The sequence below is a fragment of the Rissa tridactyla genome, chromosome 1, assembly GCF_028500815.1.
Source record: "Rissa tridactyla isolate bRisTri1 chromosome 1, bRisTri1.patW.cur.20221130, whole genome shotgun sequence".
NCBI lineage: Eukaryota > Metazoa > Chordata > Aves > Charadriiformes > Laridae > Rissa > Rissa tridactyla.
This window is the reverse complement of record NC_071466.1, coordinates 99051815-99077404: the sequence shown is the minus strand read 5'-3', so window position 1 is coordinate 99077404 and position 25590 is coordinate 99051815. Positions and strand designations below refer to the sequence as shown.

Sequence of the window (25590 nt, the reverse complement as noted above, 5' to 3'; positions counted from 1 at the left end):
GGTGGCTGTTAGGTTCTCCCACAATTGTCCCTTCCCTGGGCTAAGCAAGCCCCGTTCCCCTGACCTCTCCTCACAGGGCCACCACTCCAGCCCCTGACTGTTCTGGAGGCCCACCCCTCACCAACTCACTCCAACTTATTCATGTCTTTTCCCTCCTGGGGGCCTAAAACAGTAGCCAGTATCTCGCTATGGTCTAATCGGTGCCGAGCAAAGGGGCATCATCACTTCCCTCAGTCTGTTGACTGTCCTTGTTCATCCCACCAAGGATGCAGTTTCCTCCCCTTTGCTTCAAGGACACACAGTGGCCTCACGTCCAGCTTGCTGCCCACCATGACCCCCAGGGCCTTACCTGCAGAGCTGCTCCCCAGCCAAGCAGTCCCCAGCCTGTGCCCTGCCAGGGGTTGGCCCACCCAAGGGGTAGGACTTTGTCCTTGTCCAGTTTCACGAAGTTCCTGCTGGCCCATCCCTCCAGCCTGTCCAGGTCCTTGTGGATGACTGCCTTGCCCTCTAGTGTGTCAGGTACACCACCCGGTTTGGTGTCCTCCACATTCATTTTCTCCTCTAAGTCACTGAGAAAAAAACATTAAAAAAGGACAGATACGGGCACAGACTCATATGGTACTTGTAACTGGTCTCCAGGGAGGGTATGAACCATTAATCACTGCCCTCTAAGCCAAATAATCCAGCCAGTTTTTCTCTCATCTGGCAAGCCACCCGTGCAGACTGTGAGAACCCATCTTGGATACTGGGGTGGAGTGAGAAACTGTCAGAAACCTCACTCAAGTCATCTGCTAGTACTGCAAGGAGGACGTAATCTGCTGCTCTCCCTTCACTAGAGATCTGTTCCCTTTGCTGAAGATGTTTTTTCTGTAAGGTGTTACAGCTGCCACCACATGTGTGTTTTGAGAATCACAGAGTTGTCCAAAAGACCAAAGGCTTGTCTCCTTGGGGGCTGAGCAAGAACTGCAACTAAACGTCTCTTTGTTGTGGTCAACACAGTCACACGAAAGGGTCAAAAATCATGAGTCAAACACCTCCAGAATGAAAAGACAGGCTCAGACATTAATGAGACTGTTACTTTGGTTGGCTTCTGGCCTGTCTTAAGACTTCGGAATTTCCCTTGCCCATGTCCAGCCCAGCAATGCAACAACTAATGTTATATGCAATCCCAAAGTCAGTAATGCAGTCTGCTCACTTCCCACTTGTGCTTTGTCCAGAAATCAGTTCTTCACTGATCAGTTCTTCTCGCTGCCTCAGTCTCTTTTTCAAGTCTCTTCCTCCTGGAGCTCCAGGAGGACTTTTTCCTCCACCAAGACAAGAGGAAGCAGAGAGGAAGCATGCTCCGTGTTCACTGGAGAGGAAGGAGGAAGGAAGAGGAAATGATGGAAGATGCAGGACTATTTTGATCCGTGAAGTGCTCTCTCATCTGCCTCTTAGACACAAGCAGTATTACCTCTCCAGGGAATCAGGGGTGGGTAGAAAAGGGAGGAGCAGTGGCTCCCCCTGGCTCTTCCACAGCTCTCAGGCCCAGGAGACAGGCTGGTGCACAGGCTGCTGCGGAGGCAGTTCCCTCCCTCCCTCCCTCCCTCCCCCTGGCTGGAATCCAAGACAGCTCCAGGAAGAAAGCAAGAACGATCTGAAACACGGCCAATATTCCGTCACATAGGTAGCAAGACTTGAAATCAAGCCAGATGCTGGCAAAAGCACAGCAGGCCTGAGCCTGGTAGACTAAAGGCTTTTTCTGTGAAAAACGACGAGGCAGGGAGACTGGTTTGATCACTGCCTGCCTTTCTCCCCACTTAGTCTTGCGGCTCACTGAAAACAGAGCAGAAAGAATTTTATTATTTTTTTTTCCTCCAGACCTAACTAAAAGAGCAGCTTTGGAAACAAGAGACCTGGAAGTGGCCTAAGAGGGTAGATTTAGATTAGATATTAGGAAGAAATTCTTTACTGTGAGGGTGGTGAGGCACCGGAACAGGTTGCCCAGAGAAGCTGTGGATGCCCCATCCCTGGAAGCGTTCAAGGCCAGGCTGGATGGGGCTTTGAGCAGCTCGGTATAGAGGAAGGTGTCCCTGCCCATGGCAGGGGGGTTGGAACTATATGATCTTCAAGGTCCCTTCCAACCCGAACCATTCTATGATTCCATGATACAGCACACTGATTTCACAGGGCTCAGGAAAACAGCACTCCATACCTTCGTCAAAGATGCATGAGTTTGTCCCAAAGGAACACCGGAATCATAATTATTTTTTCTTCCTAGTGGGCACAGTGTGCAGAGTTCTAAATATCTTTAAGGTATTTGGATCAAAGAGGCAACCATGCTCACGCAAGCTACTGCAGGCCTCCGGCCTCACCCGCATCCCACCACTTCAGCAGAAGTTACCACCTTTCTGCTCTGCTGAGGCACAAACGCGCCTTTGCTCCTGTCAAAACCATCTAGTTGGAAAGCAAACACCCAAACTGAAATTATGAGAAAGCACCCAACCCGATTATCGGAGCACTGCTAACAAGCAGGCATTTGCGTCTTAACAGTTGGAGATAAGCATACCCTTCCCACTTTGCATATGGTGAAACGAAGCCAGGGGCTCCCAGAGGTAGTCTGTTGGCAGCAGATCTGGTTTCTTAGCTCCCACCATTCAAACCGGATTCCACAAATCCAATTTACAATTGAAACTTTAGATCAATTGAATTAACACCTTATTTTGGCAGGAACCTCCAGCCGCTGCTGGAGAAATACTACGGGACTGTGGTATAGGATAGCAGTGTCCTTTCACCAGTGGTTCTTCTTGCTGGAGGTTACAATTTTATAAGAAACAAAACATGACATGCATTAACAGGGGATTAGATCTTTATGACTGATAAGCACCTCGCTGACAAGGAAGGGTTGTCCACATAGTTGAGAATTGCTTCATTTTCCATCATAGTTGAGGAGAATCGCTCCATTTTCCTTAAGCATGGATTTAACAAATTGAACATTGCAAAAAGAATTTGGAGACATTTGTAAAAAAAGTAACCTTGGCTAATCAGATTAATGCAGAAACACTTGTGCGTAGTTTCAGAATGTATCACGCAGCAATTCAACGTGAAGATATCAACGTGATTTATCCTACAGACATTTAGCTGTAATTTTGGGTTTTTTCAAAATCCACTCCAAGGTAAAATTGTGCTCTACAGCAACGCAGCTCAGCTTCCTCCTTGCAATAAATGGCAAATACAGCCTCAAAGATTCTCTTCTCTGACAGCCTTGCCTAGGAGGCGTAATTTCCTTACCGGCTGAAGTGAGCGCACACCAACTCGGTTGTTTTTTAGCTCTGCCTTTTCCTGAAGCAGACTGGTTTTTGGGGCAGCCATCAGTGAGCGCAGCAGCATCAGCAGTTACAAGCATTTGGAGAACAGAGCAATTACCATCCCCCCGCTTTCACTTCTAACAGATTAGAAGACAGTACATTCAGTTTAAGGTGCTGTTATAGATTAGTGGCAATGGACGTAGTTGTCAATGCCCAAAGGTTCACAGCTGGAGCAGTGCAACGTAAGGAAGAATCATCTTTAAAAAGCCATGACCCCTCTCAGTTACTCATTTCTTCAACTAAGTGTGCTCCTTCTGCCAAAAGTGAGCTGCCTTATTCTCTACAGACCACCGCAACAGAAACTTGCAGGGTCTCTCAACCAGAACCCTTACCATTTAGAAAAAAAGAAACACACCACCAAAAAAACAAAAATAAGAAAAACCACAAAACCCCAACTCCTAACCCCAAGTTGCACTCCTGATACTTAACTTTATCAAGTAACTATGGAGAGGTTGTTTTTTGATATTTTTTCTTTTTTTTTTAGTTGAAGACATGCTCCACCAGCTCTAAAAAAAAAAACAAAACAGAAGGCAAAGAATCACTCAAAAAATAGCTCAAGACAAGAGCTTGAAACTTGTAGTCTATGTCCTCATTAGTCATTTAAAGAGCAGCATCCCATCTAAAGGAAAGGGATAATTTTTGTCAGATTCTTATAAAAAAAGGCTTTATTTTGAACAAGTTTTCTCCATTTGGTTTTACAGTCTCGGCATACATCATATTCATGGACAAGCAGCATTTTCACAGAATAAGAGCCAAATACAAAGAAGAGGAAGCCACTTGGGATTAACAGTTTCAACCTAATTGACTCAGACTTCAGAAAATACTGTATGCTGTCACTTATTTGAGGTAAAGGAATTCCATAAATTAAGATCCACTGTTTAACAGAAGAGCCAACAATGAAATATTTGCGAGAAGTAGGTACGTTTGGGAAGGAGGGGAAAAAAATTTTACTCTAAGACACTGTGAGCAACAATAGGAGGGGGAGGTAGAATTTCCACTTGGTTTGTATTGGTAAACCAATACAGTTTGGACTACCATGTCTAAGTGTTCAACCAAATTTGTGCAGTATAAATTTCAAGTTTGATGAATTTTCCTGGTGGTATAGTCTTAAAAGGTGAGCCTAACTGAAGATACATCGTGAGCTTAGTTTATATGCTGAATGCTGTCACTAGATAATCATTCATTACATGATCAGGTAGTGATTGGTGCCCATGTTTTTTCCTTCGAGGATCCAGTAAAATCCATCGCTTTCAATGCCTATTATGACATATTCCAGTTACATGGTTAATTTTTGGGTAGTTGTATAGGCAGACCATAAAATGATGAGTTTGGGGGGATTCAAGGAGAATATTGGGGGGAGAGGGAGAAATCAACCTTCTACTATCTGTTCACACACAAATATACCTGCAGTTTAACAGTGTTTAGATAAACAGATGAAAGCTGTTACAGGGACACATTTATATTAGTTTAAAATTAACTTCTTTATAGAGCAAATCAGCTTCTGCAATTAATCTGTCTAAAAAAAAAAAAAGAGATCTTAAACCTTTTTAAATAGTATCTGCATTATACTAGATACTGTTTTAAAAAACAGAAAGACTATCCTCACCTTTTTGACCTCAAGATTTAAATTAGCTCACTAATAATCCTAAATCACACTGAAGAGGAAATGGAACGGGACTAATATCCTGTAAACTGCAAGAACTAAATCAATGTTAAAGTCCTAATGCCTAGCAGAAATACCACAGGTTTCAGTTCAGCCATCTAATGCCAGGCACTGTTCAATTTCTTCCACTGAGAAGAAAACATAATTTGACTTATGTACTTGCAACAAAACATTAATCAGTGAAGCTATCTTCACATAGAGAGATATATTTATTTAAAAAAGGTTATTGGCAAAATAAATTCCACAATCTGGTTGGCCAAACCATCCAGTGCATACAAAATAAATTCAAATTGAATTGGTGCAAGAATTTAGTTTTAAGAGCCAAAGCAGATGCATTTATAAAAGCTCATTTTTCAGTATTATTTTGTTTGCCAACTTCAAGTTCCGGAGAGCAAAATGGTTTTATACTTATTTTGGAGAGAAACCAGAAGAGAGAAGCTGGAGAGAACCAGAGAGAAGCTGGTTTCTTAGTCTGGCTATGTAATGCTTCCACATCTTTTCCATTTCTTTCCCTTTTTTTTTCTTTTAAATAATAATCAAGGAGCAGATTTACCATTTTGCAAGTTATCTGACTCAGAACTAAAGCACTAGCAAATTCTCTCCCCCATTGGCAAGCTATATTGTATTACGTAGCTTCACGTACATAAAGTTGTATTGTGCAGATATACGACCGCTGACCAAAATTTCTTACGTTACACTTTGAACAAAAGCAGACATGAATTAGGTTAAACTGCAAGTCAGCCATTGTGCAAACTGTCTCTCAAGATGTTCTAGCAACATTTCTGTTACAGCTTTAACTCCTTAAGAGACACACAACCTACAATATATAGCTTTTGCACAATTCAATTAAAACTCAGAGAAAAAGATGTCTTGTTTGTGAAGAAACTGCCATTAGCTTTTTTCTAGCTAACATCCATTAGCTTTTATCATACTTCAGACTACCACAAAGCAAGTAACAGTGGAAAAAAATTATTTTCCGCTAGCATCCAATTAGTATCCTATGACTTTGAACACTAAAGAAATGCTTTTCCTTAAATGACAACTAAGAGAACATAGATTGAAAAGAAAAATCAGTCTGTTAAGAAGCTTGGTCCTTGCATTTAGGACCTTGCATTTCCTTCAATAGATCCTATGTATCTCATGTACATGGAGCATGAGTTGTTTGGTTTTGGGGTTTTGTTTTTTTTTTTTTTTTTAAAAACTTCACCTGCCTATTATGAATCTTTGCAATAAAAATACTAATTTTTTCCCCACACTGCACTAGGCAACTTTCTTTCCAGCCAAAGAAAAGGAATTTGGTGAAGAATCATAAGAAAAAAAAATTAAGCTATGAACTCTGGCACAGCCAGGAGTAGCAACTCAACTACTCCAGAGGGCTTAGAAAATAGGCTTTAGATTTTACACCAAGAAGTTGGATTTATTGTAAATGCCACAGTCACATTGATAGACAGAGCACAGACTTCTGGTAACAAACAAACATACATTTTTGTAACTAAGCGTTTCTACTTGGTAAATAAATGCATTTCGCACAGCCTTCCTTTTAAATGTGCCTAAACTAACCTAAATAAGCAGACAGCATAGCAGAAAAGGGAAACTTATGTGAGTAACTGTTTCTTAAGCAGTATATTATTTTTACTATGTATATAATATTTTATATTATATACACACACATTTTCATCAACAGTTCAAATTATACCCGAATAAAAAAACCAAACAAAACCAAAACTGGCGCTCCTCCAATACATTTGCCACCTTTCCCTCAGGCATAGTTAATCCAGGTATTTGTCAAGTTAGAGGAATGACAGTTAAAAAGACTCCCCCCACAAGAAACAAGTTACACAAAGAATACTGTATCACTACAAATTTTTTATTCAGAAGCCCATCTTTAAAAAAAATCTCATTATGAACTTGTTTGGTCAAACTACAACACTTTCTAGCAGACATACAGTAAAAATGGCATGGCTCAGAATCGACCAGATCTTTCACGATCTCTTGACCGCCTCCTATCACGTTCACGTCCTCCTCCTCCACCACCACCTCCACGACCACGATCTCTGGATCTAGACCGACGTTCACGGGACCTCGACCTGGATCTATGCCTTCAAAGAAAGCGTGAATATTTTATTGTTTCATCACATTCAGCAAGTCACTTGCAGTACCACACAGTGGAATGCTTAAGGATGTAAGTAATGAGGGAGAAGAAAGACAATGTGGTATTAGAAGGATTAGTAAATTGTCACTCAAGGCTGCCAAACCACGTATTCACAAACAGAAAAAAACCTTAATACCAAGGAGTCAACACATACTGTTAAAAGACTCAGCTGTTCACTGCCAGTCATCCAACAGGCATGCAAACCTTAAGCAAAGGCATGTAGAAAAACCAAATACAGTTACACAGCTGTTAATTAAAGAAGCAAGAGAAGGGGACACCTGCTTTTGCAGTTCTGAGTTGCTCTAAACACATAGCAAAAGCCTACAGCTGTTTGTAAGCTCACTCCTGTTAAATCAACTGCATTAATTAGCAATTACAACTCTTTTTCCTTCTTTTTTTTTTCCTACACCCCACCCGTTCCAGAAGCCATCAGCATTTGCAAATAAGTCTTCCCTGCCTCTGAGGTCAATAACTTAAAATTCAGGAAGAAAGCTAAAAGCACCCAGAATGTACTGCTAACACAGCTATTATGGATTTATAGCTTATATGGCACTTGTCAAGCAAAAGAGTGGTTTGAATGTTTTTAGGCATTTTTGGAAAAGTTAATTTTATAAGACAGGTAAACAGTACAGTTTTAAATACGTGTAGAAATTACAGCAGAACTAAAACGCTCAGGGAACTGAATGCTACAAGTCTTAAGTTTGCAGAATATTGTTTCATGGTGAGATAGTTTGGGGTGGGAGTGTGTGTGGTGACAAGTTTTACTATGACAGACACACACACGTTACCCTTGCATACCACTGAGCTGTCCAGAATTACTAAATAAACCTATTATTCAAAAGTTCTGGTTCACCCTCCAATGTATTTAATTCCACGTAGAACTACTTTCAGGTCAGTCTAGTTTATACAATCTACCTGTGAAACCCCACTGACAACTGATTTTTTTTTTTTATATTAAGCCTTACTGCCTAACCTGTGACAGCTTTAGCTGCACAAAGAATTTAAATAAGGCAAATAAAGACAAAACTGGATGCAGGATTCCGCTATTTCATTTGGTTTACCGCAGACTGAAATTGGGCTATAGGTAAAACAATCACATTCCAAAGCCAAACATACAAGTCTGATCTTTCTTGCCATAAAAGGTGGTACCTTTTAATTAGCCTTACTAAGTCCAAGAGATCCAGATTCAGACTCGTGGAAGTGACCAAAAGGCTAACACAAGAGCCTACTTTGTCTTTTTCATCATTCACCTTAAAAGCTTACATTTTCGTTGAAATTAATATTAATTGGGCTATTTTAGGAAAGTATTTGGGCACAAACACACATGCCTAAGCAACACAATCTACATTTTTCCGAAGTTAAATTCATCCTCACAAGTTCTAAGACACTGCCAGAGACATTTATAGGAAAAACATGTTCACAATCCCAGGCTCCTTCTGTGATTGAGAGAAACCTATAAAACTGTGCTTGATATAAAGGGAAGCTCAACAATTTTGTATGCCTATCCTAAATAGCAAGGTCCTAAAAGAAAGCAAATTGAATCCAGCTCAAAGTGAACCATCCACAAGACAAGTATCACATTAACAGCAGCTCTATAAGCCTTTCTACAGTGTACCTTAATAAATAATATAAATAATAGAATGTATTTCTCACAATCTTCTTTTTTGCCATTAAGCAAAATTACCATTCCTTTGCCCTACTGAGAATTGCTATCAAGAAGGGTCACATTGTGAGGCTAGCATTAGTAGAAAGTGAGCTCAATACAGTGACTGCCTGTTACTAACACTAAGGAATGAATACTGGCTAGAAGAGTTAGCCATTAACTGTTAAAAACAACTAAGTTTGGGTATTGAATATAATCTATAGATAAGCTTGACTGCATAATGCTGGAAGTGGCCAATCTGATCCTGCCAAAATGCCCATTAGCCAAGTAGCCTGCTTCTAACAGAAGCCACCAGCAAATACATTTAGAAGACAATAAAATAGAGAAGAGGTGTAAAGCAATACTTCTCCCAAACAAGGGCCACCTATAACAGTTTGCAGTTTGGAGATCTGAACCACAGACAGGTCCTATGTACTTAGTGAATACTCTTCTCCTTGGAGCCTGCCTTCTCTTAAAGCCACATCAACTTCAGCATCCCCAGCACCACATAGCAAGAAGCACTATAACTTTTTTTTTTTTTTAAGGACAGACCTATTCCTTTGTTCTGAACTAGCCACTTGGTAGCTTTACTTGATGCCCTTTCATTGGTATGTGTCAGAACTGCATTAGAAAAAAAAAACAAGAGGACTTAAGTTTAAAGATTTCCCTTCAGAATTTTCATAAACTGATCCTTAATTTACTTGTTTTAATCATGTTTAAAAGCAAACTTACTTTTTACGACGACGCCCATACAACTCACGTCTCAACTCTCGAGAAATGGGCTTCAAATGCATGAAGTTGCAGAAGCCTCCTCGTGTACACTCTCTGAAACAGAATTCAAGAGGGACAGTTCAGTTAAAATTCCCAGTTCTACACCGCACCTGTTTGCCCTAAGCCCTAGTGGACCTCTAGCCATGTAAAAGTTAATCACCCCTAACCTTAAACCAGTAAATTGCAAGCATCATTTACTGACACTGACTCACTCCTAGATCAAAATCCTAAAAAGGTGGCAAAAGTCAAGAGGTTGACTCCAGGTCCTCTATAATAACATTACCTGAAGTGGTTTTCTTCTTGCACTAAACTACACATAAAAGCCACACCCAAGCAAGCAGCCAGTCTGCACATGCGTTTCAAAGATACTGTCATAGGCAAACAGGAAGTCGCTCTTTACCCCATTTCATATTGACGGCAACAGGCCTCTCTGAAGTCAGTCACAGGTGAAAGCTCAGCATGAATGGGCTGTCCATTAAACCAGCGGTTGTTCAGGTCAATCACAGCCTTCTCCGCATCTTCTTCACGGCGAAACTAAAAGCAAAATTAACAGGTTCTTATGTTAGAGAGAAGCAACTGAAGTAAATCAAAGATACTTATCAAATCAGTTGTGCGATATCTGAGGCTTAGGACTAGTAATCAAACTAGAACCTACTTTAGAGTTCCTGGGACAGTCCCTCAAATCAAGGGTAAAGATGCTAGCTTTTCATTAATCAGAACTCAGAGCTAATCACAACATCAATATTTTCTCTTATGTTCTATTTGGTCTTTCAAGTTTTGTGGCTTGTATTAAAAGATATGATAGAATACATTGTGTTTTCTCAGTACAGCTTTAAACAGAGAGAATGCTTAAGAGTATTTTCTAATATGCTCTAGATGTAATGGATTTTTTCAAACACTTAAGAGAAATCTGCATGAGAACTGAAGCTCTCATTCACTTAAATCAGAATTTACAAAAATCTGATCTTGTTTTACAATGAATGTAAAACTTAAAATTTGAAATCCCTTCTCACAGCTAACCACTTGAAAATTTTTAAAAACAACTTTTCTTTCTGACTGTGACCTACACAGATGAGAATTTTAGGTGTGAAAATAGTTTCCACTTAAGGGAACGTACAGTAAAAATATTCAAACGAACTCACACACCCCCAACACTGTGTACACCCAATAAAATTTTTGCAGGTGACAGCTCTGTACTCATTATTGAAGAGATACCAATGATTTTTAAGAGCCAAACCTAAGTGCTCCAGTTTGCACCTTAAACCACCCAGCTACTGCCAAATATAACTTGGTTACAAAATGTTTTGTTTAACTGGTAAGTTAGAAAACAAATGCACCTGTTGGAAATAAACACACCTGTTGCGAATAAACCTCTTCTCATAATGAAGTGCTTAAAAGGCAGTGCAGTGGGCAGACAGACCCCAAATTAATCCTGGCAAACTAAACAGTCCAGCAGTGGTGACTGTGTTTGTAACAATGTAAAAAAAGAAGTGTTAATCTTTATGAAAATGACACAGATTTTGACTATCAAGAAAGCTTCTCATATCTTAAAATTTCTTTTAGTTCTATTCACATTTTCACTCTTTCTACTTTATATTGTGAAGTGCAAGATGAGCTTATATCCTAAAGAGCTACTCTCACAAAGTCTACAAGCATACGGTAGCTTTTCAAAATTATAAATCAATAAATACCACCCCTATTGATTATATAAACACGTGTCTCTATCCTACCTTTACGTATACATTTCCAACTAGATGATCTCCAAGGTTATCACAAACATTCATCTCCTCAACTTCACCGTATTTTTCTTCCATTTCTGTGAAGACCTCCTAAACACAAAGCAACCCATTAAAAGTTTGCAGCACAGTAGCACAGAAGTACTGCATTTAGCAGTTAGTAAGTACAAGAGAATGCCTTCCTTAAAAAAAGCAAAATTAGAAAGTTTTTTTTTTAATTTCTTATTTTAAAATTAGTACTTGCTTGGCCTGTACTGTGTCCATCTGTAAGTACAACACTAACAGGATACAATAAAAAGCTATGGAAAACAGTAAGCATTCAGTATTTACAGAATACATAAAATGCACTAGAAAACACCACATATAAACCTTGATGCTACAGTTTTACTAATTTGTTTCTATACAAATAATTAAGTTTATTTTAAATTTACAGGAAAGAATGGGATTATGGAATCAAAATCCTACATGGCTTAAGTTGCTGATTTTTAAATGAAGTCTATTACAAACAGTAAAGCTGAAGCTAAGCTAACCAAAGGTTATACCAGGAAATATCTAGCACCAAAAGTTTTGAGTTTTTTATGAACACCTGAGGAAACAAGCGCTTTTCTCTGAATTCACCTAATTGCGCTATACACTGAATATAGCTCATTTGTGTCAACAAATCCACAAACACTTTAATGCATTTTTACATACCTCAAAGAATTCATCATAATGTTCCTGCATCTCAACATCACTCACAGCACCTGTAAAAATCAAGAGTCATATCAATTAGAGTCTATAAATAAGGAAGAAGAGATTTTGATCATACTACAAAACAATCTAGAGAGGCCGTCTGGAGCGTAAAAGACACCATATAGCATGGAGCTAACTAATAGGAATATTAAAAATAAGTATGCATGAAGAGCTTTGAGTCCCTAAAGTAATATGTCAAAACATTACATTGACATGATCAAATCAAAACAAGTTTTAATCAGAACCAAACTTGTATGCCACAAATTTGAAGGAAGGGGAAAGGAATTATTTTGAAATATCACTTAAATTTAATGTATAGTCCCACCTTCTATCTACCAACAATTTTACCTACACAGAAGGCAAGTGCTTTGTCACATTTGCATATTTTAAAGCATGATAAGAATTTAGTGTTCCTCTTCCTAAAGGCAGAATTTCATTTTAACACGTCCACCTCTCCAGCATACACACTAAAATTTCAGAGTTCACAACGTAACATAACCCAGAATTTTTCTATTTTAAAAATTTTCTCAAAATAGTTATTGAAATGACACACTTTTCTCAGTGCCCTCAAAGAAGGGTACCATAATCCTTTGCAACAGAGAGCAATATCAATTTTTCTATAGTCCTGCAGAACACCTTTTAGCGCAAGACAAGCCAGCTGTATATTCAGGTTAGATTATTTTCATGCTCCAAGCTGGACTTCACAAATGAGCGCTGCTTGCCTGCTGCTATGAAAAAAAATAATTTAGCTGATTTTTTCAAAGCTTTAAGAATATAAAAAAATGTATTTATTTCTTCCAGTCTACAGCATTTTAAACTACATTAAGCTGTATACATTAAAGCCTCATGTACTGGCTCTTCAGTAGTTAAGTGGTTTATTAAGATCAAGCGGAGCAGTTTTAAAGTGACACCTGCATTTTATGCTATAAAAAAAATACTCTAGCCTTTAAATTACAAACACTACTGTTTTAGTTCACAGAATGTCAAAGACAAAGAGACTGAGCCAACAAAGCTGAGTTTATTCACTTTGGGCTGCTATGAAAAAAAGAAATGCTATGGTCTCGGTCATTTTTGGCTCTGGAACTTTAATTACTTTTCTTCCACCCATCTCACCTCCTGAAGAAGGCTAAGGGGCATCTGTTATATAGTTTAGGCTAACAATGTTTCTGCATTTATGTTTGCTTTTAAGAGCTTTCTTCTTCCCCATGGTTATATAGCAAATTAAACAAATATCAAACATTAAACCAGTATTTCTAGACAGTTTAATACTTAACTATATTCCCGAGGTTCTGCCAACACCACTGATAACAGCTTACTAATATGTAAGGATTTTTTTTTTTTTTTAAAGATATCAGACAGGGGCTTTGTGAGCCACACTGGGAATAACTACTTTTTACCAGATGGACAAGTGCTAAAAACTTATAAGGAGATTCCATTGTCAAATCAGGAGATCATAAGCAACAGTTAGTTAATGACTACTTGAATGTCCTTCTAATGTGGGAAGCATACATATGAACAGGCTTTATAAACATTCATATTCCAGGGCTACTGGTATCTGAACCTTGAGAAGCCCAATTACTACTCAAAATACTCAGGAAAACTACTGCTGTTCAAAACTAAGGTTAATCCTCTACGACGGCAATAGAAAGGAAGACAGTTAAGCAACAACAACAAAAGCATTAAATAGCTACCCAAGTTATCCATTTAAAATACATGCAGTACTTAAGTAGGGACAAATATCAAAAGAGGGAGCCAGGAGTTTCAGCAAATCTACTGATAACAGAGCTCCAGCTCTACCCCAAGAGGTACAGTTGGGCTCTGTTAAGTGTCTACCCGCTTGTCAAGAAAAACTAAAGTTGGATACCAGCATTTAGAACGCTAGAGAATCTGTTCAAGACTCTTGCAGCTGTACAATCTAAACAGCTCCACAGACCAAACTGCTGTAACTCTGTGCAAATTAGTTACCAGCGCATTGAGAATGTAGGGACAGAGTGGAAATACATAACTGTACAGTTTTTGGTCTACTGAAACAGCATTAACTACTCAGCATCCGCAACAAGAAAGCCTACAAACCAATAGAACTGTTTAAGCATCTAGACAAACTTACATAGCTCATTACGTATCTAACTTGATTGTGTGACAAAAAACTCAAATTACTGAAATTGGGCCATTATTACTTTTAGAAGCAGCAGAGACAGTGTTGACTTTTAAGTTAGTGGCTGATTTCACAAAGCACGTCTAATCAAATGCTGGTAACTAATCTGAACTAGTCTATAATCCAACAGTCAAAAAAAGGAATAACCAAACAAAGCTTTATTACCACACAGTCAATATTCACTTCAACAAGAAATATTAGTTAGAAAATAACACCGATCCTTTTTGGTCCTAAAACTTTTTTTTTTTTAAAATCTTATTCTAATATTGATGATTCAATGACAATGATGTATCGGTAATCGCAGATCAACAATCCTGGTCATTTAACTTCTGCCAGTCTCAAAGTAGGTGCGTTTTCTTACACCCATTCCTACCTCATCAGGCATCATTAAATTAGTTCATGACCATACCCAAATGCCTTCCCCTCCTCAAAAGTACTTTTGAAGATGAATTTTCCTAGGTAAATATGCAACTTGGTTTTGCAATTTGGATTTTCAAAGCATGGAAGGAATTTTAAACATGCACCTATCCAAAAAGGACAGCTGCCAGAAGGGAAGTGTTTGTCAGTCAAAGTGTATTCTTCCAAAGTAGACTCTAAATGGAAACTGCATTAACCTAGGACAAATTTCTGCATGCAGTCTGAAAAGTTTCGAATTCAAGTTCTCTTTATATTTACAGAGCAGGAAATTGGTTCTGGATGAAGTCAACATGTGTCATTGTCCTGCTCTTTTAGACAGTGGAACCTAACGGATGGCACAAAACATACAGAAAAGCATTCCTAGTATGCAGGCAACTGGCAGGGAGAAAGGCGGAGGGAAGAAAGCAGTGCAACCAAGACTGCTTTACAGGGGAAGTACAATTTCAACCCTTTTTGATTTAATAGATGGTACTCAGATTCCCCTCATAGTTTTCAGAGTAGAGAGGAAGGTGAGCAGCACAAAAAAGTTTTGGATTTTTTTTTTGGGGTGTGTTTGTTTTGGACGCATTTAATGAAACGTGGTCAGTTTGATCTGTTAAACTAAAATGGTAGACCAGCTTAAGTCGACACTGAGCTCTGACAATCAAGCCCAGGGAACCAGTGAAGGAACTTGTATGAACTTACAGCGCAAACCGTCAGCAGACTGGGAAGAGTTTTGAGGGTTACGGTAAATGTTCAAGAGGGCAATGGTCTGAAATACAAAACGCAACAACTTTATATTATGGAAAATAATTTTAACAAGAAACCGGTTTCCTTTAGGGTCGCTTTAGCCGAGTCTGTGCTGAAAAGAGAGGTGGTTATTCTCTCCTAAGAAGGAGAACTTTCACTTATCTGTGACCTTTCTGAATCAACCTAACACTGTAAAGTAATAGAGATCTCATGATACTCCATTATTGTATTTTCTTTTTTAATTTTATTCACCAATATTAATATAGAGGAGTTTTGCAAGATTTAAGGTAGGTATGTAATAGATGGCATTGAGACACAGTATTCAAATTACAAGCATAGTAATTTGTTTGAATTTGGTTTTACTGAATATTTTCTTAGTAGCAAAACCCCAGGAAAGGAAGTAATACAATAATTACAGCATAACATGAAATCTCCATTTTCCTAAAAACGTTAAGATGAGAGAAAATCCAGTTTTGTGAAACTTACCGTACATCACATATATACCTATTTTTTGTTAAATCAAGAATTTGAGAAATGCCTGCAGATTAACCCTTTAAAAAGAATGCAGTGTTACTAAGAAATGATGTTCACTCTGCAGTGCAAATGAGAATCTGCATCAAGTCCAATTTATGCAGTCAATTCTGCATTCTGAACCGCACGCATTTGACAAGTTCTTGATCTATGCGCAAGAAGAGTTCCGTCACTTGTCCTGTTTGCAACAGCTTTATGTCAGCAGCTCAGAAGCCAACATTATTTTCTCATAATTAGGAGTGGGCTCTTTAACACCATTCTTTAAAAAAATTTCTCCAACTGTGGGACTTACAGTGTGAGCCGTCAGCCGTCTGTGCACTGTTTTGGGGGTTACGATAGATGTTTTGAATCAAGATGGTCTGCGGGGAAAAAAAATAAAAAGGGGAATTCTACTGGCTGCTGTGCATATAATAGACAATTGCAAAGAGACAACTTGTTTGCAAACAGCTAAATAATATTTTATTCTTTAAGACTTCCTTTTGTATTTGCAGAGTATCTTCCAAAATTTCATCCAGACCATCATATTATGAAAACAGTTTTAATTAACCACCAAGAAAGAGCTGCACTTGTCTCAACAGCTATCCTCAAAATGGGAATTATGAGGCACAGGAACCTAAGCTGTGAAACTACATATTATGGACATGCCTAGCTTTCAAGACCAGATTCATTATTGTAAGTCTAGGGGGAAAAAAAAAATAGTGTTATGTGCACAGCATATAATATGTAATGCCACAGAGTCTAAAATGTTACACCAGACAGTAAGGTTTTTAGGCAAGAGCTACATCTCATTTTGGGATCAGGAATTTCTTGGTGGAATTTCTGTTTAAATAATATAATAGCATCATAGGTTCACATGTTTCCGATCCTTCAAATAAGGACAATATCCTTTTAGCCCTTCTGCTTTTTACTTGAAGAATTAGCCCAGGCAGACTTGAAACCTTACATTTGTACCGTTCTTCTTAAAATCAAGTTGTCTGAAAAAACAAACCATGTTTAAGTTAGTAAACTAATATTACAAAAAAATTCCAAACGTCCACATCACTGTAAGCAGCTCAAAAATTGAAATTTGATTACTTAAAATACAATGTTAGTTAGTACAAATCACAATCCCCAAATAATTTTAACTTACATATTATTAGTCACAGTAAGAATTCAGAGCTTAAAGAAGTCACAGGATCAGCAATATCATACCTACATATCCTGCCCATTTAACATGTAAAAAAAAAAAAACTAAGTCTGTAACATCACATTTGAAAAATCACACATCTATTTTATCATGGGTATGGTCACACTAACCAAAGCCTTGTGCTTCTGTGGCCCAGGTTTAAAATATCTATGTTTTAGGCTACAATTGGAGAGAGACAGAAACATGCATATAGTTACAGCGTTTCTGCTGATTCGCGGTAATTTGATCACCCTGGATTGCACGACCTTTCCTAACACAGCTCTTCTATAAAGTAGCTGCACCAGCAATAGCAACATAAGATAAAAATACTGTGCCAGTAACTTCCAATTAGCAAGATAGCTGTTCTTCTATCACAGCTGATTATCAATCGGCATACAAATAAAGATTTCTGTGGTGAACCCTACAGACTTGCCAGGTACGTTTGAGACCTTACAATACAGCACATCTGCCAGGTGCGATGCCATAGCAGTCCCAGACATCACTGGATGAATCTGACATGCACTGCTGACCCACTTCAGCTGGCATTGCTAACTGCAGTTTCTAAAGCGAAGGTAAAGACTCTGCACTGACAGAGAAAACTGTTGTTGCACACAAAGATTTTTGTAAAAAAAAAAAAAAAAAAGATTGTTAAGAGTGTTGGGGATTTTTTTTCGGTTGGTTGGTTTTTTTATAAACTTAAGACAACTATTGTGGAAGTTGTCTAATTTAGAAATATTTTCTAGTAGCCAATTACCTAAATTCTGGTCTCTAAATAACCGATCACATTTCAGCACACTTTCCATGTAGGTCAGTAACATGGAGCAGTTTTGAAAATTGACAACATTCTTTTTGTAATACAATATTTACATTAAGAATTATTACATTCACAGAAGTGGAAAACTGGTTTTGTAGATAAAGTGCCAGCAGTAGCCCCTCCCTATCTATTAGTAACCCAGACAGGCTCCCTTGAACTAACCCTGTCCGCTCGTGCACTCGCAAACTTCATGAGTGCCATTGCTCTGAACTCCAGTCATGTGGATAGTACTAGCCTCCCTGTTCTCCTCAAACCAACACCAGTCCACCACTCTAATCGATCCTGCTCCAAGTCAGCTAAAATGAACTTGCAGAGGACTCCACTACGTAAACTTTACCTTTGTAGGTAAACCTGCTGATAATGCAACAACTTCCATAGCCACTACTTATCATACATGGTACTCCCAAAGAAATCTATTTAACTGTATACCTTAACAATCAGCGGTGATAGAAAAAGGCAAAGCACACCGTTCTCAAGGAATGTAACTTCTGAAAACTACAGAGCTCATAATAATAAAAACCCTATCACTCCCTGCACCTTTTGTTTTTTTGGCAGTCACACATCATGCCTCTAAAAATATTCGCCAAGCCATAGATTTAATAATTTGTCAAGTCAACTGGCGTATACACCCTCATCAACCAGGCAAGTCGTTTTCAAGAAACAATTCTTTCACATTCAAAGCAAGTAAGTTACTCTTGAAACTTAGCAGCCTGGGTCAGAGAGCAAATATGACGTCAGGAGAGTCGCTTTTATTTATTAATTAGTTTTCTTCTATTATATGCATAAAGGATTTAAGTTCACACCTTTGAGACAGGCAGAACATGCTGCCATTGTTTGTGATTAAAAAAATCTGGGATGGTTTAAGTGCCTAAACACCACTGAGAAGGCACACTCACCTGAGAGTTATCACTGGTTGGTCTCTACTACAGGCAAGCTTACAACAGCATCGCTTCCTGCAGCCATTAAGGGTGACAGGAGATAATTAGAAATGCTGGGAGAAGTAAATGGAATACCCCCAAAAAAAGCAAAAACCCATATAAACTGGGGCCAAAAGCGAACTACTTAATCTGGAGCTCGGTAATTATTCACTTGTATCTGAGAATCTACATTTTAAAGTAAGAATATACTTCCACAAGAAAGAGAAAACAAAAGGAAGACAAACCTGGCTAAATGTTGGTTTGTTGTGCAACCGAGAACACCTGTCTCCATGACGACAAGCTCCGATTTTGAAATAAAATGAACAGTTGACTCTGCAAGTAAAAAAACATGAAGTAGTTACATATCGGAATACAGAACATTAATATGCAATTCCTATAAAACATATGCCCTAAATGCCTTTACCTTGATGTACAGAAGTAACATTGGAAAAAAAATTAAAACAGTATAGGAAAGCATTATAGCAAACCTGTTCATATTCATTCCTCTTTACTCCTAATTTATAGGAAGTCATCTAACCAATTTCACCTGCTACTCAAACCCAAAGTGCATTCGTGACACCACCATGGACAGAATCAATCACTACTGTTTTACCCTTCTGGTTCTCCACTCTTGTCTTTTTATCAGTTTCACTGGTTGGTGGGATGGGAAATAATGTGAAAAACAGTCTGAAAAGGTACGCTATGAGCCATATGGTTGTGTCTTAGTTCATGCAATCCCCTAGTCTAAGCAATATAACCTGCTTTAAAGCTGACACAGTTGCATCTACCTAATGTTTTATAAACCACCTGTTTAAAGTTATACTTTAAGGGTAACTCAGACCACTGCCAACACAGTATTTGAAATAATTTAGGTAAGAGAAAAATCATGTTACAGAGAGAATGCACAGAAGCAAAATAAGTTCTTTTTATTAAGCTATTTCCATGAACACAGTTAATAATTTTAAAAAGAAGCATTTAATATTTATTTTAAACCACAAGCTTTTCTTGAATTAACTACCATCTCATGACACCTTCAAAACTATACTGGTTTAGGAATGCCAACGAAACTCTCACATGTAAGTGTAATTCACAGAGAATGATGGAAGAAAACCATAAGGAGTTTAGTTACCTTGACTGGGAAAACTGAATGCAAAATTCTGAAGGGCAAGAAAACTATTATGAGCTATATATAGGTAACTGAAACATAACAATTCTCCTGGAAGAAAGATTATTATTCCCATGCTCAGAATTAACACCAATTCTTTCCACAATCCTGTGTAACCAACATAAACTCATAGAGAGGAGGAATATTAAAGTACTAAAGCATATCTGATCTGCAGCAAAACATTCTACTGTAAAATTGTGACATGCTTACTCTTCATTACGTTTTTAAAAATATACACTTAGCATTACAAAATACTTACTGTCTTTTCTGAATTCTATCCTGCAACAAAAAAAAAACCCTAACTATAAAGTTTCAATAGTGCCTCCAACTTCAAGACTTTTCTGGAGAGTTCTGCTTGCTTTTTGAATAGGAAATAAGACCAGGTCAGGAATTTCATGCGTGTTGTATTGGCATATACTAATACTGTTAAACCGCAATGCATTTTATCAGAAAGGATGCTACGGTAACAGAGCTCGAAAGAGGCTGCCGATACTGCTTTTCTGACAGTCGAGTGAATTGGAACTGGCAGGTAGTACTACAAAGCAGAAGGAAAACACAAGCCTCACGGCCAGGGGCTGACAAGAGTAATTTAGTCCAGCAGCAGCACATCGATGCCCCCTTTCATTTTTTAGGAGCGGAAAAACACGTTGGTTTGGTCAGGCCGACGGTGACCAAATAAATCCTCGTTAGGAGGGCTTTGTAAGTACGCTTCCAACAACCAGAGAAACTAGAGACGTTCCCGACGGGCGGAAGGCTGCAGGCAGAAGCCTGAGGATCAGGATGCAGCAGTCGGGCAAATCCTCCGCACCCTGGGGAGGGGGGAGAAATAACCAGTCGCTGTCCTTGCAGCAGAGCGGAAGCTCTCGGGGCTGCTGCTGCGAGGGGCAGGGACGCGAACAAAAGGGGAAGGAGAGAAAGGCCCTTTTTTTCCGGCGGGAAGATCGGCACCCGGCCGCCCCCGAGAAGCGCGGTCCCGGGAGGGCGGGGGGTGGGGTGGGTGGGTTGCGAGGTGGACGGGGAGGACCCGGCAAGGCGCCACGAGGCGCGGGCACGGCCGCATGGCGGCGGGGGAACAGGAGAAGGAAGAGGAGAGAGGAGGTCCCCGTGGAGCACAGACCCAGCCCGGCCCGCGAGGGAAGGGGAGAGGGAAGCGCATGGGCGTGGCCGGCGGCGCGGGCACGCGCGGGCCCCACGCGGCGAGCGGAGCACGCGCGCGCCCCCTCTCCCTCCCGCTCTGTTCCTGGCGGCGCGCGCAGGCGCGCTCCAGCGAAGGGTGGGGGGGAGGGGAGGAGTGTCGCCGCGGGCCCGCGGGGGGGGGGGGGGGGGGGGGAGGGGACGGGGGGGGTGGTGGTGATGGGGTGTGAGGGAGCGCGCCCGCCTCGCTTCCTCTTCCCTCCGCGGCCGCGCGCCGCCACGTTCCAGCGCGCGGAGGTGGCGGGGGGGTGGGGAGAGGGCACATTCCCAGCACGCGCCCCGGTGCCGGGGATGCCGCAGGGCCCCTGAAGCGGCAGCAGGAGAAACGGGCCGGGCCTCCCCCCCATCCTCCCCCGCGGTAGGGGGGGGGGAGGGCGGGTTGACCGCCGCGGTCGGTGCAGGCCGCCCGGGCGGGCGCTGCGCGTCCCCGCGGAACCCGCCGCCAGCCTCCCGCCTCCCTCCCCGCCGCGGGGCGCCGAAGCCGCGGTAGCGGCGCGGGAAAGGTGGGGAGAGGTGAGGATGGGCCACTCACTTGTCCTTCTCTGTTCCGAAGATGGAGGCCAGATACTCCGCCATCTCCCACGGCCCGCCCGCCGGACAGCCCGGCGCCGACCGCGGACGTCACAGCCGCCGCGCCGGAAACACTTCTACCCAGCAAGGGAGGGGAGGGGGAGGAACGTGCTCACCGCGCATGCGCGCGGGGCCGCCAGACCCCCTCATTGGGGGAGCGGCGGGGGTTCCTCCTCCCCGCCCCTGCTCCGCTCCGCTCCCCCTGCTAGTGCGGCGCGCGGCTGCTGATCGCGCCACGCGGTGCCGTTGCCGCGCGTGCGCAGGGGTTGGTGGGGAGGTTGCGCTATCGCGGAGCGGGCTCGGCCGCAGCGGGGGGCTCCCATCACCCCAGCCCGCTTCTCTCACCCCCCGGGACGGTGTCCTGGGTGTAGGAGGGGGAATGGTGGCGCGGTTCCCTGTGGGGGGGAGGAGCAGGGGCCGAGCGAGGGAGCCAGCGGCTTGTGGCGGGACGGAGGCCGCTCTGTGGGAAAGGGAGGCGGGGGGCCCTCGTATGCCCGCAAAGCACGTATGTGTGCGGGACCGCTGGGTCAGTACGTAGAGCTGGGGGAATTGTTGAGGTGCGCTGCGCCTCCATGTCCAGATGTGTGTCTACATTGCCTAATGACACCCGCCTCCCATTCCATGGTGGCAGCGTGGCCATCGGAGTGTCGCCCACAAACTTCTGAAGCAGCCTGAACGTTGCCAGGGTAAGCTCAGAGCAGGAAAGAGTCAGCTCCCAAACTTCTGAAGCAGCCTGAGTGTTGCCAGAATAAAGTTAGAGCAGAAGGAAGGCAGCTTAGCCAGTGGCTCAAAGAAATTGGGAAGACCCTGATGGATATGGAAGCACATGGCTAAAGGGTGTGACAGCTCAAAAGATGGCAGTGTGAAAAATGAAGGCAGATGTGAAAGATGGGCTTGCTGGGGCACTGTGTTTGCAGAAGTTTATATGATTGTAGAGAAGATAAGGATGCAGCTTGTAAGCGAAAGGGTCTTCCTGCAATTAGTCATCAGTACAAAAGACGCTGACAAGAAATCCGAATTAGGCCTTCGTTATCACAGCTTCAAGTGCTGGAATAAAGTAATTGCTCAAAGGCAGGGAGGTGTAGGTTCTGCAGGAGTTTAAATAAAAGTTGAATGAGCTGCAAAGAAAAATACGCATTTTAATTAAGAGCAGAGCAGAGGGTAAGGCCAAATTATTTCTGGTGTTTCTGGGAAGCTTCATGGAATTATGGGGCAAAAGCTGCAAATTTGAACAAAGCAAATTGAATTTTTTTTAAATGGAACGGTAATGTTTGCAGAAGTCTCTGCTACTATACAGCCTGATCAACATTTGCAGCAAAAGTGGTGTTCCAGTCTGAAAATCATGGCAGGAAAATGAACTTACTCATTTTGTTGATGCAGAAAACAAGACTTAGTGCTCAGTGTATTACAAGTGAAATACATCTCTTAGAGAGTTTGGAATTTCCTGAAACATTTAGTATTATGCTTTATTGTGCAGTGTGTTCACAGCCCCAGTTCGTAGGATACTCTCAAGCACAAGTGCTCACTGCACTGTGCCCTAACACAAGACAATTGACACTTAACAGCAAGATCGGTCTAGTTGCTTTTTATGACACCCCCTGGAATTCCTCAGTTGGTTTACGCTGACTCAAAGACACAGTGACTCATCACAGGACAAGGACACTCCTCTTGGCACCACTGTATGCCCTGCCATGTTCTTTCTGTACGTACTCTTGGGAGGTGAAGCTCACCTGCTCTCCATTCTCATCCTTGCTGAGATGACAAAAGCTTTGTGCTAGAACTTCTGCCACATACAGTCAGATTAACTTCCCATCGCTCCTTCCTCCTGCACCGACTTCCCTTCAAATTCACAATTGTGATCCAGGTGTTAGAAGTAGAAATCCCTGGCAAAGTCTGAGAAGATCTTGTTGCCAGAGAACAGATACTGCTGCTTATCTTTGCCTTGCAGTGTATGTGCCCAATAAGGTTTGTGTGTTAGAGGATGTACTTTCTGTGCCTCAGTTGGTCACTGTGGGCGTACCGCTGCAGTTTAAACTCACTAAACCAGCGGAAGTCAAACCCTGCAAAGAGTGATTTCCTGCTCGGGTAGTGAACTGAACTGGCTCACTGAGCTGGAGTTTCAGAGCTAGCATGAGGGAAGATCAGGACTGCCGCAGTTGTAGCTTGGAGCGAGGGCAATGAAGGAGTGGGACAACCCCATTCCAGTAGCAGCGTGCTGCTAGGTCACCTCAGTCACCCAGTGGGAACCTGCTGTGAGTCTTGACCTATCCCAAGTCCTCAAGGGAACTACAGCTGCAGTGGTCTGCAGTGAGCTCTGTCAAAGCAGAAGTCCCTGGTGGTTTTCATTCATCCCTGAAAGCAGCCTGTAATGTGTGTTCGCAGAGTATATACTTTACATAATAAGCAGAACAAAATTGCACTGATTTTTGCTTTAATGTTTTTGTTAAAGCCTTCAGCTAAAATACGTTGAAATATGGTTTTCCTCCTGTGGAATTAAAATCTGTTTTCACTATTTGAAATGCACTGGGTTTTTACTCCTTATCTTGTAAATGCCCTGTTCACTTTAGATTTCCTTTTGCTGTAGGTTGCATAGTGTGCGGCTGAGGGCAAAAAACATTTTCCAGAGGATAGCTTTAACTTAGACACTCCAAGTCAGTTGTGCCGAAGTCTGCTGACCCCGGGATCCGTGTTTTACAGAGAAGTAACCTGAGCTGAAGATGCCATTAGAAAACAAACCAAAACAGCTGCTCCTGTGTTGGAAATATGCTTTTGTACATGACAAGCAGAAATCTTACGATGCCTCCAGCAAAAGCAGATGCCTAAAATAACTCATTAGGAGCACAAGCTGAAAGAGCAAATTGCACGGAGTTCTGCTTCATGGCTTGTGGAATTGGTACGGTGGTAGTAATGGTTGGCTGGGTAGAAAGTGCTTGACTAATAAGATCTTTTTTCAGTTTTGTGACACAGTAGTCCTAGGACCCCAGCTATGCCTCACAGGGCATGGAACTATTGAAAAACAAGCCCGCTCATGTCTTGCTCTTCATTTTCTCAGCAGTCCTGTGTACCAGGAGTGCCCCTCACACTGGGGACAGTGAGGTCCATCCCCATCAGAATTTTATAACCCTCTGCCTCTTTCGGCATCCCGTTTCCCTCCTGTGCTCAGCCTGGCCATGCGCATGCTGACAAGAAGACCGTCACCGTAACACACCAGAGCTGGAGGGTTCTGGGCCTGCATGGTACCCATGATGTATCAGGGGAAGGGATCTCTGTGCTTTGCATAGGAATAGCAGCCAGTCTTTCCACACGTTTCTTTCTTCTATAGGTATCTAAAAATGAACCGAGAAATGAAACAAAATGGGTTTTTTTGTGTGTGAGTTCATGAGATGTCAATGAGCTTGAAATTAATCCAGTGTCAAACAGCCGTCTACATTAGAGGTATTATCAGTATTGCGACTGATTGTCTGAAAAGTGGGATATCTTCCCCTTGTGTCAATGTGGCCAAACCATGGTTGGAAGAAAGAGATGCTGTGGTGCATCTGCCTAACGGAAGGGCAGCGGTGTGGACAGAGCCTACAGACACTGGAGGCAACATCATGTAGACATGTCACGGTGAGGATAAAAGGCTGTTTCTCAGCTTCCTTGAGTGACTTCAGCTTGCATACAGGGCCAAGCTTAGAAGAAAGAGAGGGACCTGGGACAGAAACTAGGGAGTGTGAGAAGATAGGGAGAAGGAAGAAGACCCTCTGAAGTTAATGTTGACAGCACAGCCGGAAAGGTGGAAAACAGGAGCCAGCAAAGCAAAGGAAACGTGAAGGGTCTCCAGAGAAAAGCAGGAATCAAAGGCAGAATTCCATGTAACTACTCATTACTGTGTATTTCGTTTTGCCCAA

The 25590-nt window shown here is 41.6% G+C and overlaps 1 protein-coding gene across 8 annotated transcripts; it reads right to left on the bottom strand.

Moving 5' to 3' along the window:
- Positions 1-6856: 6856 nt before the first annotated feature.
- Positions 6857-21917, bottom strand: U2AF1 (U2 small nuclear RNA auxiliary factor 1). 8 transcript variants are annotated; one of them, XM_054191979.1, is made up of 11 exons: positions 21663-21917; positions 20196-20745; positions 19017-19104; positions 18751-18807; positions 16819-16849; positions 16168-16234; positions 12005-12054; positions 11306-11404; positions 9976-10109; positions 9537-9629; positions 6857-7109 (listed from the first exon to the last, which is right to left on the bottom strand). In XM_054191979.1, exons 3-11 carry the CDS (start codon positions 19061-19063, stop codon positions 6974-6976), a joined length of 714 nt encoding a protein of 237 aa, XP_054047954.1. In that variant the 5' UTR covers positions 19064-19104; positions 20196-20745; positions 21663-21917; the 3' UTR covers positions 6857-6973. The 8 variants fall into 8 exon arrangements, 7 of the variants coding, with proteins under 7 accessions (XP_054047954.1, XP_054047947.1, XP_054047973.1 ...); XR_008464917.1 differs by lacking the exon at positions 20196-20745 and adding an exon at positions 9357-9425 and having other exon boundaries at positions 6975-7109; positions 21663-21910; XM_054191972.1 differs by lacking the exon at positions 20196-20745 and having other exon boundaries at positions 21663-21916.
- Between the last annotated feature and the right edge of the window lie 3673 nt (positions 21918-25590).